The following is a 17,401-nucleotide window of genomic DNA, read 5'->3' as shown; positions in this document are numbered from 1 at the left end:
GTCATGAATTCACATTGTAGTAATCGCTTGCTTCAAACGACTGAGGGCAGCAAAACCTGTCTAAACCTACTGCCATTTAACGACGCTTCCCAGATGACGGCTCCCATACACCATTCTGGCACAAAATTGTTGCATCCCACAGATGCCACGATTATTTGAACAAACTCATTTTCCTAATCCACCCTTTCAATTTTCATTTCAATTTAAAGTCAATCCAATGTCCTCTTTTAGCATCCCATGCACCTGTTGCAGACACCTGTTTTAGCCTGAAGCGGTATATTAAACTAAATGTGATTGCCACCCCTAACAGGCGGTGGTGCAGCATCCTCGATCTGTGGTGGTGCGTTTGAGGTGTCTGTGTTTGTGGGTATGGCCAACTTACAATGTGTGGCATGTACCCAGGACGACTTGCCCTCACCAAAACACCGCTGTTGGTGTGATCAGAAGAACTTGGTATGGCCCCGTCCAACTTTGTTCGAGCGCAGTCTTACGGGTGAAATGCTTCACCAGCACGTAATCTCCTGCCTCGACGGTGTGGATAGGCTTGCTTGTTGGCTCCGGTAGGGCCTCCCGAACGCGTTCATGTATGCTGCGTGCCACATGGGATAGACCTATGCAAAACTTTAAAAAACATGTCATCCATGATAGGTAATTCAAGTGCTGCCATATCCGTTGTTGGCTGATGCCGTTGACATATAGCGCACGAGCGACAGACCATGGTAACCACAGTCGAAAGGCCTGGTGCTGCCCAGGTGGAAGTGACCTGCCTCATCACCTCACCCCCCTATGGCACACATGGCCATTTGGATGCGCCATGCGTGCCAACCATGGCAATAAAGCTCGCGGTGCCACGGGTTTGTCATTAATCGTCCACATTTGTCCTTCTGCGGGGCACTGAGCTCCCAATTTAATCCAATTTTTGCTGTTCTACGTTTGAGGCCGCGGCTTGTAATTGTATTACATCGAACTCTGTAGGTGCGGATGTCGGAACGTCTGTCTTGAGGTGCCAAATTAATTATGAACCCTTCATTGTTGTCCAACACATGGACCGTTCGGTGTTCAACATTGTATCGACGCCTTACTGGCGTTTTCCGCAGTCGGTCCATCATCCATGTACGACAGTACCCTGCCATTCCCAAAAATCGCAACGAACACACTAACTCTTCACTGTTATCCTTCACTTCACTTCAAAATTTCACTGTTATCCTATCAATACCTGGACAATTTTTTCCTTTCCTTCCTAGATACGCGAATTTCACATCAGTATAAACCCACTGGAAAAATTATCTGAAAAATAACTAGCCTCCCAAAACCATTTCCCTGCAAGAGCGGGGTTAGCCTTGCGGTCCACATGACAATCTTTTTTATTTTGCTCTATCACCTCCCTTTGAGCAATAATTTAATTGGTGTGATTCCCATATACCCACTCCTGGTGGAGCTCTGCCCACCTGGTCTGCAGAGCCGTGATCCAATCTTCACCAGCCCCCAATCACCTTCTTATCACAAACAACAGTCCATAACTAACCACTTTTCTTTATTTCCCGTCTTTTCCATCAACTTTTATAATCTTTTCCCCTCCCTTTCTTAACAAACCTTGCAAAGTCACTTGTCATTGACAAATGATCCATCTAATTCGACTTTTCTTTAACATCTTCGCACTTTCCATGACCTTCTTCACACTTACTTTAACCCTTTTCTTCAGACACAACCCACATGAGTTATGAATACAATTTCCCCTTCCAGGCACGTGTCTAGTCACTCACAAAGTGTCCATAAGACAACGTCATCATATTTCACAGAACTCCACCACTCTATTAAATCCTAAGCATACCCAATGGGCAATCCACGAAAAAATCAAAGCATTTTCAGTCCCCTTTTTCCCATAAACTAGTCAATGTAAGTCAGCCAAACATAAACAGAGAGGTTCCAGCGAGTTGTGACCTCCATAACTCTAAACAACTCCGCTGGCACCTTTTAAAACAAACTTTCCCAGTCACTTACTAAAATAAAGTGCAGCTCTTGTCCGTAGATATACGTTAACCAAGGTTACATGAGACTTGACAACAATAGAATTTGGCTACCTACAGAGAAAGTACCTGCACAACACATTTACAAACCAATTCGTCCCCTCGTATTAGGGAACGTCACAAATGTTCCACCACAATTTACAGCAGGTGACCACCCACCTGCCTTCTGTCGAAGTCCAGTTCAATTTCCATTCACAGACAGACAGACAGACGAACCCCCAACGTACTAACAGGATGGTCTCACAGAGGCCATTCCATTCAAATCTGTAGGCTGCCACGATTCTTCCCGCCAGGACACACCATCATAGTCCCCATAGTCACACGACACGTCAGCAGACACAGTGAATGACATTCAACATCATAACAAACGCCGCAGAAACTGCTCCTCCTTGATCCATATCTGCAGACGCAGTCAGACACACCCAGTTGGACAGACAGACTGGCTCCACATTACAACTGCAAACATCCGAAATGACAACAGCTAACACCAAATATTTATTGTCCCCCTTTCAGGGAAGTCAAATCAACCACCATTAAAGCACAAAACAGAAAACGACCATATACTCAGAGTATATGCCATATACTCAGAGTGAGACCCGAAAATCAAGCAGACAGACCGACAATCGAACCTGTCTTTCGACACTGCCGAACGACAAGTTCGCAGACACTGAGGGAGTGACACTCGACCCCCAGTAGATACCGCGGACACCGCTTTGGTCCGCACCAGCAACTCCCTCAAAATCAGTGTTCAGAGACATGACTCCACAGACAGCCAGAAAGCCAGACAAATACGGACACACACACACAGAGATTAATATATTTTTACAGATTAATATACAGAGATTAATAGATTAATATAAACAATCAATATATTGTCCACATTCATCTTGGTCAACCCAACCCATTCTGGCTCTCCCCAAGAGCTCTGTGTCCGGACAGACAGACAGATAAACGGACCGGTGAAACCATAACCATCCATTCTTCCGATTGGACTCATGTCAGCATCACATGTCATTCTTGTCTTCATTCAACGCATTCTGCCATCCCAAATCGGCCAAATACAAGCCCCGGCCATGCCGTTGAATAAACACCCTGTCGGTTGACAGCCTATTATTTTTGACTTTCACTCCCATTCTCCCTTGCTACATCTGGAGAGCCGTTAATGTGGGGATGTAATTGAACACTTGTTTTAAAGCCCTGTCTACACATGCTCTCCATAATATTCTCATTATTCCCTGCCAATTTTACTCATCCGGATTGCCCAACGCCCGTAGGCAATTTGGGGAATCCCTTGTCAGTCAATGACACACATCAATGACACACACACAATAAACACAAATACACGCTGCAATGACAGATCATTCATTCCCTTATACACAATACAGTATAAATTCATGCACACTCATGCACACTTCAATCCTACTTACCTGTGAACTCTAACACATCCAGTGCGTAGCTTAACTTAAAATACTCATTATTCTACCTTTCTTGGGCTAGTCCCTCCTGGTAGTCCTAAGATCGGGTCGCCCCCCGATTCCTAACCTTAAACGCAGTTCTCACGCCGGAGTAACTTAATACCTATTATCTATCACCCACATATGGGTCTACCTGCTTCTCACGCAGGAAGCTTACCTCCTTATCCCGGGCGCCCTGTATAATCGATTCATTACCCACTGCTGCTCTGGTTTAAACTAAATTTGGTTCGGAATGCAAGCCAAGTTGTACAGCCGACAGAGGTCCACACGTCCAAGCAAGGCGGGAGGCTTCAATTTCGAGGTGCAAAAATGCGTACCCACCAAATTAGATGCCGGCAGGCCTCCCTCCCGACCTGGAACGTGAGGATCCACCTCGTCTGCACACTTGGATGTATCCCACTTCTGACACCAAAAATTGTCGAGATCGAAGACCTCAAGGGAAGGAAGAAGAAGAAGAATCAGAGGAAGAAGAACAACAATGTTTAATAAAATCGATTATATACACACGTGTGGAGCGAGGCTCGAGAATGTACCGCCTACACGCAGCGGACAATTCCTCAAGACACTCGCTGAAAAATAAGTGGAAAGGCATTTCATTTATAGCAAAATATTAGACAAGAATCTGCGCTAAAGACATAGCACTACTGGGCAATAAGGACAACACCTCCCATTGTCCCGTCCTATAGAAGGTCAAATTTAGACAACAAGATGTAAGCATAATGATAGGCTACGCTTTTTTTGGCTATCTATCTAAACATATCAGACCCGAGCGCAGGCCGAAGTAAATATTCTTATACACTAGGCTAAATGGTAGATGAAGATTGGATACGTCCTTGGTTTAGGAGACATACTAAACACTACGAAGATATATAATTAATTATTCCCTTTGTGAAGGAGGCGTTTGGATGACATCTTTTTTCCTGTACGTGGGTCGAGAGCATTTTATCTACTGTTTGGCACATTCATTCAAGGACTAATTTACTAGGCTAAGGATCCACCCTGCACGTTGAGCCTCGAAACCACATTTTGTCCACTCACCTCTGCCTGCAGTTGAGTTCAAATCAGTTTTTCAGAAGCACGATATATAATTTCAGATGTTATGATCAATTGAGTCATGGGGTCTGAACCCTAATGGCTAACATATATATATACATACATACATATATATATATATATATATATATATATATATATATATATATATATATATATATACATATATATATATAAAAACAGATAAAAAATATTTAAGAGATGAGATTACGATTTTACAGACATTAAAAAGAGCAGATTGAAGCAGATATATAACAATGCAGAGCAGATTGAAGACAATGAGGCATTTTGGACAAAACAATAATATTGCACCTTGTTATTATATTGTGAATTTAACATTTTGACCAAAGTAGAAATACTCTAACGTTTGCATCTCCAAGTTTTCATTTGGGGGATGTGCATCTGGTGTGAGTTTCACAACGGCATACATTAATCATGTTTCAACTGGACGTTTAACAGTTTCACTAGAGCAGGGACACTAAATTGTTTATGTCGCTGAGTTCTTGATTGAGAAATGTATATGTGGTGAGAATTTCTGAGTCCAGTTCTAGAGAGGCTTTGCCGTTCAGCTGGAAGCAGATCACGATAAATTGGTGAGTATATCAATTCTTCGCGTAGCCAGGGAAGGAATGCCGAAGCTGCTTAGGAGTTCCTCATAATGATGTTGATCAGGGTACGCGATCATCCGAACGGCTCTTCGCTGCACTCTCTCTATGCTATCAGACTGCTGTGCTGTCAGGCCACTACTCCAAACCAGTGCACAGAATTCCATCAAAGGGCGAATATACAGTGTAGATGAACATAAGATCTCTGTGTGAAACACCGTTACTTTGCACAAAATGTAGAGGCAGCGGGATGCGCGCTTCATGACTTGCTCGACCTGCGCAACCCATTTAAGGTTTGACTGTGTGGTAACACCAAGGAGGCGAAGTGTCGACACAGATGTCGACACTCTTTCACCCTTTAGCCCCTTCAACCCGTCTTATACTGCGACTCTTTAGACCCCTTACACCCTCTTCTACTCCTTTCTGCATTTTTCAGACCTTTAGACCACTTAGACCTTTCATTTACGATCGATGACCTTTCATTTAGTAAATCCTTCCATTTTCCACGTTATATGCACCGCACAAAGCAAGTCCCGGCGAGGGTCTGCAATCCCTGATTGCTCTTTCCAGTTACATGCGCCACTGAAAATGGACAGATTTGGACGAAATTTGGTGGACTGGTTGAGTGTGCAAGGAGGACAAATTTATTTGATTTCGGTGAAGATCCGAATCCAGATCTAGTCTTTCAGTTTGATACAAAATGTAAACTGTTCAGCCTGGCGGAGGTATGCTCTCTGCCAAGTTCCATTCAGGTTGTTTCTAAAGTTGTACTTCATGAACTGCCTGTACTTTGCAATTTTCACCTGTTTGCGTAATAATCAATGAAGACTATGTTCTGACTTTTCAACAATAAACATGTTTTTGCTTGTTCTTCCTTCCTCCTCCCCTCACCTTTCAATGAACGCAAAAGAGCTGAGGGCTTAAGTTCACAGCAGTCGTTCAACATCATGCGAACTGGAGCCCTGGCTAAACAATTGCTTCTCCATGGAGACACACATCTTGATCTCGTGCTCATCTGCAAGGACAGGCCTACCCGTTCACTGCTCGTGTCAATTTCTATCACACTGCGGAGGCATCTTAAAGTGAGTTATATGGCTTTTGAGCAAAGACATTGGACCTAATGCGTTACATTTCATCTGACCTTTTAAACTGAAAAAAATCACTTTTCTGAAAGAACATCCGTGGGTAATTGCTTCCATTAATATAGAAAGCACAAGTAAATTACAATACACATGTAGTTACATCAGCATTTGTAGTACAAAATGTTTCTAGAAAAAGCAAAATCACCAAGGGGAGGAGAGAGAGCAAAAGGCGAGTATTGGAGAAATCATGCGGTGATAATGGGCAGCACATCTGACACACAGGATGGATGCGCATGAGACATCAAATACAGGGAGTCATTTCCACAATTGAGATAGTTGAGGGGTGAAGGAATAGTAGTGAAGGCTCTGCTTACAATAATTGGGAAGGGAAACCAGGAGTGGGTTTCTGGGGAAATGAAACGCGCTTGACCTGGGAGAACAGATGAGAGTGCGGGAGGAGCCATGGTGCTCTGGTGGGACTGACCTGCCAATGGATAATCGAGATAGTGCCCATGTCAAGAGAGTCATCGCGATAGTGCCGACGGTGTTATGCCCATGGAACCATGGTGGGAATGACCTGCCATGGTCGGCAAAAAGTGGACCTTTGGATTGAGCCTTCTGCTGAGATAAGTCAAAAACATGGAGAGCTTTGGATTTGATCACTTTGAGGGAAGGAAAATCCAAATTCGCTGCACCAGCCCATATTGGGAAATACATTTTCCATTATACCTTGATTGAAGGTTTTATGCACGAATGACCTCAGAAAGGACTTTGATCTGTGGAGAATCTGGAGGCATCAACTCACCTTTGAAATCATTTTGGTCATGAGGTCGTTCAATACACTTTCTAAGGTTCTGATCTCCAGTGGTTACACCCCACCCGGAGGTTAAATTAGACTGGGTGGTTCAAATGTCAATCCTTGCAGGGGGGCAGAGTGAGTTTCATTTTTGTGTGCAGAAAATCTCGGCTCTTGGAAGAGTCTGGAGATGCAAGTTTAAATTGGGAACATAGAAGGGCCATAGTTGGACACAGGAGAAAGAACGAACAAGACAAGATGAGTGTGAGTGTGTGGAAGAGGAAACTCAGCAATTGGTAAAGAAGTACATTGGGTTAGGTAGGTTTAATGGAGCAAAAAAACTGCAGATCGGGTTGGGTTGGTTGGGGGGTGACCTGACATGGCGGTGCACTGCTTCTGTGAAGTGATTGAAGGAGGAGTATGATTGGACAATCTTTGGAAGGTAGTTCTACAAATTGGAAAAAGAGGAAAAGCAGAATGGAATTGCATGGAAAGCTTGGTTTTTGGAATTTTAACCGTGTCTGTGTTACCGGAAGAATGCATATGTCCTGGAGGAGCTGGTTTGGGTCACAGTGCCGAGAGATAATCGAGGGAGCTGTCATGGGCAAGGGTGGTTAAAAAAAAAAACGAGGCCACCGACCTGTCTCCAATGTGAGAACAACAGACCTGATGTTTCAACTAATCACAGGAGTTGCCAATAATGTTGAGCTTCAGGTTCCACAAGATCCTGGAGCGACGTGTTGCTTGCACACCAACCCAGAGGTGAAAGAGAGCAATACCACTTTTGGCTAAAGACAACGGGATTGTAGACTGAATAGTAAAAAAAATTCAAAATAATAACTTGAAACAGCTGAGACACTTCGTCTGTTTGTTTTGAAGGTCAGGCTTGCTATGTGGCAACCCAGTAAAATGACTCGTGGTGAGGCCAACGGCCCGGTTGCATAAATCATCGTCGAGGAAAAAGTTAAGGATTTCCTTAACTTTCCCCTTAAAGCCTTCATAAAAGTTGATGGAGCATCCCCCCGTCCTTAACCGCAAACCTTTGAGTTTCCAAATGGCGATCTTCATGGAAATTGGTCACAACGAGGATGATTATCGCAGCATGACATCAGAGACTGATATAACAATACTTCAACAATTTGTACTCTTTCATGACATCCAGAATATGCTCCTTGTAGTTTCACACTTGTATATTTTACTTTTAGATTTTCACACTTTCTCCATTCTCAGAAAGTTTCCAAACGTTTACTGCACAAATTAACACTTTCAAAATAAATATGGTGAATGAGAATCAAATGAATTTTACACAAGAATCATTTTATTCCTTCTGCATCCGCAAGCACATGTTCCCCATTGAGCATATAACAAGCGTGCATGTACCAATACACAACAAACAACACAACATGCATTTTAAGGCCATTTTCCCTGCGAGAGCGGGGGTTAGCCTTGCGGTCCCCATGACAATCTTCTCCATTTTGCCCTATTTTCTGCATCTCTCTGTGTTAACCCCCTTGCCCACATTTCTTCTTCGACCATCTTCAGCGAAGTCTTTCTCGGTCTTGCCCGTCCTCCACTTCCTTCTACATTCATTTCCATCACTCTTCTCAACCAGTCACTTTCATCCTTCCTCAACACATGACCAAACCATCTCAACCTGTTCCTCTTCACAGCATCAATCACAGGCTCTTTTCCCATCATCTTTTGCAATTCATAATTTGTCTTCTTCTCTCTCAACGATAGATACTCCACACATCCACCGAACCATTCGCATTTCCACCCTTTCCAGCCTTCGTTGCTGTTCTACGTTCATTACCCATGTCTCGCTCCCATAAATCATAACACTTCTCACACATGCAGCATACACCTTTCCCTTCAGCTTCAATGACACTCCCTTCCTCATCAGCACGCCACTCAGTTCACGAAACTTCTTCCATGCACATCTCACTCTTGCAACCGTTGCCGAGTCTGATCCACCTTCTCCATTCAGCATGTCTCCGAGGTAGCAAAATGTTTTCACACCTTCCAGCTTCATGCCGTCTCCAAGATCCAACTCAACATTTCCTCCATCTGAAGCTCCCTCTCTGCACACGTTACATTTGAATGTAGCTGCCACACTGGTTAATGACCCTCTCAGACCACTACATTTTTGATGAACCCACTCAGAGCACATTGTACATTGAATGGAGTTCACTCCGACACCCTTCCTGCACACAGCACATGGCCACTTCCCAGTTCTTTCCACCTCACCACATGCTTTACCACTTGCCTTCACCTTCGTCTTTCCGATATTCACCTTCAGACCTTTTGTCTCCATACATTCCTTCCACTTGTTCATCTTTTCCTTCAGTCCATCCATACTTTCCGCGATCAACACCAGATCATCTGCAGACAACAACTCCCACGGTAAACCCTCCTTTACGTTCTGAGCCAGCACCTCCATCACAGCTACAAAGAGTAGTGGACTTAGTAACGACCCCTGATGCACTCCCACCTTCACCTCAAACTCACCACTGTTAATAATAATAATAATAATTCATTTATTTTGTATAGCGCTTTTCAAGAAGCCCAAAGGCGCTTTGACAGAGTGGAAAACATAATGCATAACAATACATGAAAACAACAATTGCAAAAAGACAAGAATCAATAGGGAAATATTTAAAGCAAAAGGAGGGTGAAGGAGAAGAGATAGTCAGGGGTTAAATGCTGTGGGTTGAATGTTGAATGCAGTGTTGAACAGGTGGGTCTTTAGTGATGTTTTGAATGTGGTGAGTGAGGAGGAGTCTCTGATGGTGTGAGGTAGTGAGTTCCAGAGGGTAGGAGCAGCGATGGAGAAGGCCCTGTCCCCCCAGGATCTGAATTTGGTCCGGATGGAGGGGGTCAGGAGGTTGGTACCAGCAGAGCGGAGGTTGCGGGTGGGAGTGTGTCTGGAGAGGAGGTCAGACAGGTAGGATGGGGCCAGGTTATGGAGGGCTTTGTATGTCAAGAGGAGGATTTTGTACTGAATTCTCTTGGGGATGGGGAGCCAGTGAAGTTTGTAAAGGACGGGGGTAGTGTGGTCACGTGTCCGGGAATGGGTGAGTAGACGGGCAGCGGAGTTATGAATGTATTGGAGTTTATTGGTGATTTTTGAGGGTGAACCATAGAGGAGGCTATTGCAGTAGTCCAGACGGGAGGTGATGAAGGCGTGGATGAGGGTTGCTGCAGCCGTGGAGGAGAGGGATGAGCGGAGACGGGCAATGTTTTTCAGGTGAAAGAAGGCTGACTTTGTGATCTGTTTAGTGTATTTGTCGAAGGAGAGGGTTTGGTCAAAGATGACGCCAAGATTCCGGATGTGAGGGGAGGTGGGTACTGGGATACCGTCGATGTTGAGGGCAAAGTTATGGGTGGATTTTGTGAGCGTTTTTGGGCCAATGATGATTATTTCAGATTTATCACAGTTAAGCTTGAGGAAGTTAATTTGAAGCCAGGATTTTATTTCAGTGATGCAGTTTGTCAGGATAGAGTGGGTGTCGGTGGAGACGGACTTGGTGGAGATGAAAAGCTGGATGTCATCGGCGAAGCAGTGGAATTGGAGACCATGACGGTGGATTAAGTGACCGAGGGGGGACAGGTAAAGGATGAAGAGGAGGGGGCCAAGAACTGAACCTTGGGGGACACCTTGAGGTAGGGGAGCAGTGGGGGATTTGCAGTTATTGATGGAGATGAACTGGCGTCTGTCAGAGAGGTATGATTTAATCCAAGAGAGGGCAGTGCCGGTAACGTTAAAGGTGGATTCAAGTCGGGTGATGAGGATGGTGTGATCGATGGTGGCAAAGGCAGCGCTGAGGTCCAGGAGGACGAGAATGTTGAGGTTGCCAGGGTCAGAGGAGAGGAGAAGGTCGTTGGTGATTTTGAGGAGAGCAGTTTCAGTACTGTGGTTGGAGCGGAATCCGGATTGGAATGTTTCATACAGGTTATTGGCAGAGAGGTGATGTTTGAGTTGAGTGGCTACAGCGCGTTCCAAAACTTTTGACAGAAAGGGTAGGTTGGAGATGGGTCTGAAGTTGTTTAGGGTGTCAGGGTTTAGACCAGGTTTTTTTAGAATGGGGGTAACAGCAGCAATTTTGAGGGAAGGTGGGACGATGCCTGTAGACGGGGAGGAGTTTATTGTTGCAATGATAAGTGGAGAGAGAGCAGGGAGGGAGGCCTTGACAAAGCTGGAGGGGATGGGGTCAAGAGTGCAGGTGGCAGTTTTCATTCCTATGAGGAGTTCAGAGAGGTCAGTAGGGGAGATTGGGGAGAACCGAGACAGGGGATGGCAGGACAAGGGGGGGCAGGTGGTTGGAGCGGGAGCGGGTGCGGCGGTGGTCAAGCTGTTGTAGATGTTGTCAATTTTGCGTTGGAAGAAAGAGAGGAAGGAGATGCAGTTGTCCACTGTGAATGACTGGGTGGTGGTGTTCAGGGGGTGGAGGAGTTTGTTTATTGTCGAGAAGAGTGCTTTTGGGTTTCCGGAGCCAGAGTGGATAATTTGAGAGTAGTAGGCAGAGCGGGCGCGGGAGAGGGCATCTTTGTAGTGTTGTAGGTGGTCCTTGTAGGCTTGGGAGTGAACTGTGAGACCTGTTTTATTGCGGAGTCTTTCAAGTTGGCGAGCACGAGTTTTCATCAGGCGGAGTTCAGGGTAAACCAGGGAGCAGAATGGGTGAAAGAAACTGTTTTGGTTTTTACAGGCGCAAGCTGGTCAAGGCAGGAGGAGAGAGTATGGTCATGGTAGTCAGTGAGGTCGGAAGGGGTGTGGAGGTCAACGAAGGGAGAAGTGGACATTTTTTCAGAGAGGGTGGATGAGAATGAGGTAGGTGAAAGAGCGTTTAGCTTACGGAAGGTGATAGTGCGATAATGTCTTGGTGTTGGGGTGGGGATGTTGATGGTCATAGTGATAGCTAAGTGGTCAGAGAGGGTGAGGTCGGAGCCAGAGAGATGGTGCAAATTTAATCCAGTGGAGCAGACAAGGTCCAAAATGTGACCACGGATATGGGTAGGAAAGTCGACATGTTGAGTGAGGTTAAAGCAGGTGAGTAAATCAATGAAGTCAGTGGTTATTGTGGAGTCAGTGGAGTCCATGTGGATATTGAAATCACCAAGGAGGAGGATTGAGGGGGAGAGGGAACATAGCTGGGTCAGAAAGTAGGAGAAGTCAGACAGGAATGATGGGTGTGGCTTGGGAGGGCGGTAGACGACAGCCATGACTGACTGCGTGCGACCAGAGAGTTTAAAAGCCAGGTGTTCAAATGATGAGGATGAGGCGATGGGGATGAGGCTGGTCCTGATGTCTTGACGGTGGATAACGGCAATTCCACCACCTCGGCCCCCCGAGCGTGGTTTATTGACGTAGGAATATCCATTGGGTGTGGTGAGGTTGAGTGTGTAGTAGTCCAGAGGTTGTTGCCAGGTTTCGGTGAGACAGAGAAAGTCCAGTTTGTTATCCAGTATGTATTCGTTCAGGATGAGGCATTTATTGTTGAGGGACCGGGTGTTGAACAGGGTGAGCTTGATGTTGTTTTGAACAGCAGGGATGAATTCAGGTGATTTAGCCGTGGTTCGTAGGCAGGAGGTGCGATTGTGTGCGTTGCTGTGACCAGGTGCGCTGGGCTTCCTCAACTTCCTTCTCAGTTTGCTTCTCTGCCGGTCCTAAAACTGGGTTACTCTCAATGTTGCCATCCCATTCATTCTCTGTATTCAACAGCATTTCCATATATCTTTTCCATCTTCCTTTAATTCCATCTGGGTCGACCTATTTGCCCCACTTCATCCTTCAAGCAACTCACCGCCATCACATCACACCTCTCTTTCGCTATCTGCTTTGCAATCCTGAATACTGCTTTCTGACCCTCTTCCGAATCCAAGCGTTCTCCGAACATTTTCCTACATGCCTCCTGCGCCTTTGCTTCCTCTTTCTTTGCAGCGTTCCTGGCTGCCTTATAACTTTCATGCTCTGCTGTTTCTGCTCCCGTACCCTTCGCCTTCTGCCACTCCTTGAACTTCTTCCTCTTCTCGTCAATCCGCTTTCCAACTTCATCATCCCACCACCATGTTTCCAAGTGCCTCGGTGGTCCTTTTGTCCATCCACATACCTCACCAACGGCTCCCAACAGACTAGCTTTCATTGACATCCAACCACTTTCAAGCTCAACCACATCATCCTCTACCCTACTCAGCCTCTCTTTTAATGCCTCCCTTACTGTCACCTCTTTCAACCTCCACACCTTCTTTCTCGGTTGGTACTTCACCCGCCGAGCTCTCCTCGCACCTTTCACCCTTATGTCGCAGACAACCAAATGGTGCTGTGAAACAGCCTCCTCCCCCGGGATCACCTTTGTGTCCCGGAGGTGCCCCCTATCTCGCCTACGCACCATCAGGTAGTCAACGGTTGTCGTCGACCCACCTGACGTGTATGTAACAAGCTTATTATCCTCTTTCTGGAACTGAGTATTACAAATCAACAAATCAGCTCTATCAGCAAACTCCAAAATCCTTTCACCTTCTCCATTTCTCACACCATATCCGTAACCCCCATGAACTCCGTCAAAACCATCCATACTCCTTCCCACATGTCCATTTAGGTCTCCTCCTACCACAACAACTTCCTCATCTTTCACGTTTTCCATCAGCTTCGCTATCGCACACCAGAACTTGTCCTTCTCTTCATCGCTTCGACCAACCTGCGGAGCATATCCCGAGATGACATTCACCAAGAGCTTTCCATTCATCATTTTCACCATCATCAACCTATCTCTCACTCTAGTCACACTCACCACACTGTCTACAAACTCCTCAGAAAACAGGACACCAACACCATTCACGCCCTCCGGGCACCCTTGCCACACAAACTTGTATTTCTGTCCCTGCCTACCCTTTACCATTCCCACACCACTTCCCTTCCATCTTGTCTCTTGCACACAACATATGTCTACTCTTCTTCTGATCAATACTTCCACCACTTCTCCTGATCTCCCTGTCATTGTCCCTACATTCCATGTCCCAAACCTCAGAAACCGATCTCCACTTCGGGCTGTACCCTGCCCACATGTAGTTGTAATTGTCTTGGTTCTCTTTTTGAGGCAATGTTTTTATGGCCGGATGCCCTTCCTGATGCCAACCCTCTTAGTCGCCTCTTACGACACGCAGGGTTACGGCGTACCTATTCTTATCCAGGGTACACACTGGGAAACGTTTAAAACATGGAAATTCTGGGGGGTGGGGTAGGGGTGGCGTCAGCATCACGGCTGCGGTTTAAACATATTTAAATAAATATTTAAACAAAACCATGAAAAACAATCTGGGAAAAGTCTCTAAATGAGAACGTGGATTTGAGAAAGCAGGAGCAGAGGTGAAAGAACAAACGAGATATAGGGGGCGGGGCACAAGTCGAGATGAGGAGGCCGCACGAGACACCAGGCCGCACGAGGCACGAACAAAGAAACGGCTAATTACACACAAATTTGCAACAACTACAAAACCAAAACCAAATAGAAACGCACAATAACACATACACAACAAAATACGCAGCGGAAATTTGACAAAGAAACGAACGGGAAAACACTCAAACTTTGATGCCGTGGAGAGATCGAAGCAAGCCCCGTCGCTCGAGGGACCGGAAGCGGACCCTTTTTGGAAGGATTTCAAGTCACTTTCAATTTCAAGTCAAAAGATTTCAAGTCAATCGGATGAAAATTGAGGATTCTAGAGATTCATAAAAAAGTGGTTGACCTTTGGCCTATGTTGACCTTTTGGCCTATGCTGATCTCAAAAATAGTTGGTTGAATTCAGTTAGCCAATATGTAAATCCTTTTCAAATTTCAAGTCAATCGGATGAAAATTGAGGATTTTAGACATTTGAAAAAACTGGTTGACCTTTGGCCGAAGTTGACCTTTTGGCCTTTGTTGACCTCAAAAATAGTTGGTGGTTGAATTCAGCTTGCTGATATGTAAGTCCCATTCAAATTTAAAGTGAATCGGATGAAAATTGAGGATTTTAGGAATTCCAAAAAAAATGGTTGACCTTTGGCCTATGTTGACCTTTTGGCCCATGTTGATCTCAAACATAGTTGGTGGTTGAATTCAGTTGGCTGATATGAAAATTCCATTCAAATTGCACGTCAATCAGATGAAAATTGAGGATTTTAGAAATTTGAAATTGTTGTTGACCTTTGGTCTACGTTGACCTTTTTGTCAAATGCTGATCTCAAAAATAGTTTATGGTTGAATTCAGTTCACTGATATGAAAATACTATTGACATTTCAAGTCAATCGGATGAAAATCGAGGATTTTAGGAATTTTTAAAAAAGTGGTTGCCCTTTGGCCTATGTTGACCTTTTGGCCTGAGCTCATCTCAAAAATAGTTAGTGGTTGAATTCAGTCAGTCGATATGTAAATCCTATTCAAATTTCAAGTCAATCGGATTAAAATTGAGGATTTTAGAAATTTGGAAAAAAGTGTGTTTGACCTTTGGCCTATGTTGACCTTTTGACCGCAAAACTATATAGGATTTTGTCGGACCACGAACTCAACCATTTGGTGAAGTTTAGTGAAGATCCGTTTCAAATTGTGTCCTGTAGGCAAGTATAAGTGAGCGGGCAGACAAACACACAAACCAGAGTGATCAACATACTTGCAAAAAATAAAAATAAAAACTGCCAAGTAACAAAGGGACTCAAATGCAATACCCTCTCCTCTGGCGAGGGTAATAACACGTATGATAATGGCATAATACTCGTATTTAAGATATATTTTCAGTGACCTGATCTAACATGTTGTAATAGCATGCATGTTTTGATCCTTTCAATGACCTGATTGAACATGTTATAACATGATGCATGTTGTGATCTAACATATACTATCATGCATGTTCTGATCGAACATGTTTTAATGTCATGCATGGTCTGATCCTTTCAATGACCTCATCTAACATGTTATAATATCATGCATGGTCTGATCCTTTCAATGACCTGATATAACAAGTTATAATATCATGCATGTTGTTATCTAACATATAATATCATGCATGTTCTGATCTAACATGTTATAATGTCATGCATGGTCTGATCCTTTCAATGACCTGATCTAACATGTTATAATATCATGCATGTTGTTATCTAACATATAATATCATGCATGTTCTGATCTAACATGTTATAATGTCATGCATGGTCTGATCCTTTCAATGACCCTCATCTAACATGTTATAATATCATGCATGGTCTGATCCTTTCAATGACATGATATAACAAGTTATAATATTATGCATGTTCTGATCCAACATGTTATAATGTCATGCATGGTCTGATCCTTTCAATGACCTGATCTAACATGTTATAATATCATGCATGTTGTGATCTAACATATAATATCATGTATGTTCTGATCTAACATGTTATAATGTCATGCATGGTCTGGTCCTTTCAATGACCTGATATAACAAGTTATAATATCATGCATGTTCTGATCTAACATGTTATAATGTCATGCATGGTCTGATCCTTTCATTGACCTAATCTAACATAAGTGTTAGTGATAATAAAATTGGCAATAATAAGTGTAATAGCATGACTAGTTTTTTTAAACACCATGTACAAGCTACCATAAGTGTGTTAGCAGGAAGCATCGTCCACACAACACCAGGATTTGGTACAAACCAAATACAGTACCAGAGTAATCAGCAGGAACCCGAAGAAGCAAATATGGAGTGATCAGGATGAACCTGGATATAATTCAGGTTTCGGCTGCTACTCAATATGCACAAATGTTGATACGTAACCCGCATTTGATACTTTTCATGCCACAGAACTCCAATTGATTTATCTTACTATAATTCACCAAATGTCTGTCTGTCTGTCTGTCCGCCCGTCCGTTCCCAGGTACCGCAAAAACGGCTGAAACGATCGCAACGATATTTTGGGTGGGTAATCCTGGGACCCTCTGGAGTAAAATAGGCTATATTGTTTTTCCAATTTCAGCTTTGGTCTCCAGCCTAAGGTTAGTTTCCCACACCTCTGGATCAGAGCTGTAGATGGAGAGAGTTTGGACAACTAAACAATCGGCGCCATGTTGTTACCCAAGGTCAAGTGCACGCGCGCGTGCGTTCAAGCGTGCATGCAACTTACTGCTATTAGGGACGGGTTTATTTTTATGTTCCTGAGTTTCATTCATTGTTTAGTCAGTTGCGAATGAGTGGAAGTTGGGATGGATGAGTGGAAGTTGGGATGGATGAGTGGAAGGAGGGATGGATGAGTGGAAGGAAGGATGGATGAGTGGAAGTTGGGATGGATAAGTGGAAGGAAGGAAGGATAGATGAGTGGAAGGAGGGCTAGAGGAGTGGAAGGAGGGATG

The 17,401-nt window shown here is 44.3% G+C and overlaps 2 protein-coding genes across 5 annotated transcripts in view; both read left to right on the top strand.

Annotated features, from left to right (window-relative positions):
• Nucleotides 1-17,401, top strand: part of LOC137422863 (uncharacterized) — a 635,168-nt gene that overhangs the window by 339,447 nt on the left and 278,320 nt on the right. The gene's annotated exons all lie outside the window — the stretch shown is intronic.
• LOC137422865 (spermatid perinuclear RNA-binding protein) overlaps nt 1-17,401 on the top strand; it is a 113,533-nt gene that overhangs the window by 65,167 nt on the left and 30,965 nt on the right. For both annotated transcript variants that reach the window (XM_078775059.1, XM_078775058.1), the window contains exon 7: nt 6,071-6,242. In XM_078775059.1, coding sequence (XP_078631185.1) covers nt 6,071-6,242 — 172 coding nt within the window. The remainder of the gene's footprint in view (nt 1-6,070; nt 6,243-17,401) is intronic.

This window comes from Myxine glutinosa, chromosome 3, assembly GCF_964187855.1.
Source record: "Myxine glutinosa chromosome 3, kmMyxGlut1.1, whole genome shotgun sequence".
Classification (NCBI taxonomy): Eukaryota; Metazoa; Chordata; class Myxini; order Myxiniformes; family Myxinidae; genus Myxine; species Myxine glutinosa.
This window is presented reverse-complemented; position numbering and strand designations above follow the sequence as displayed.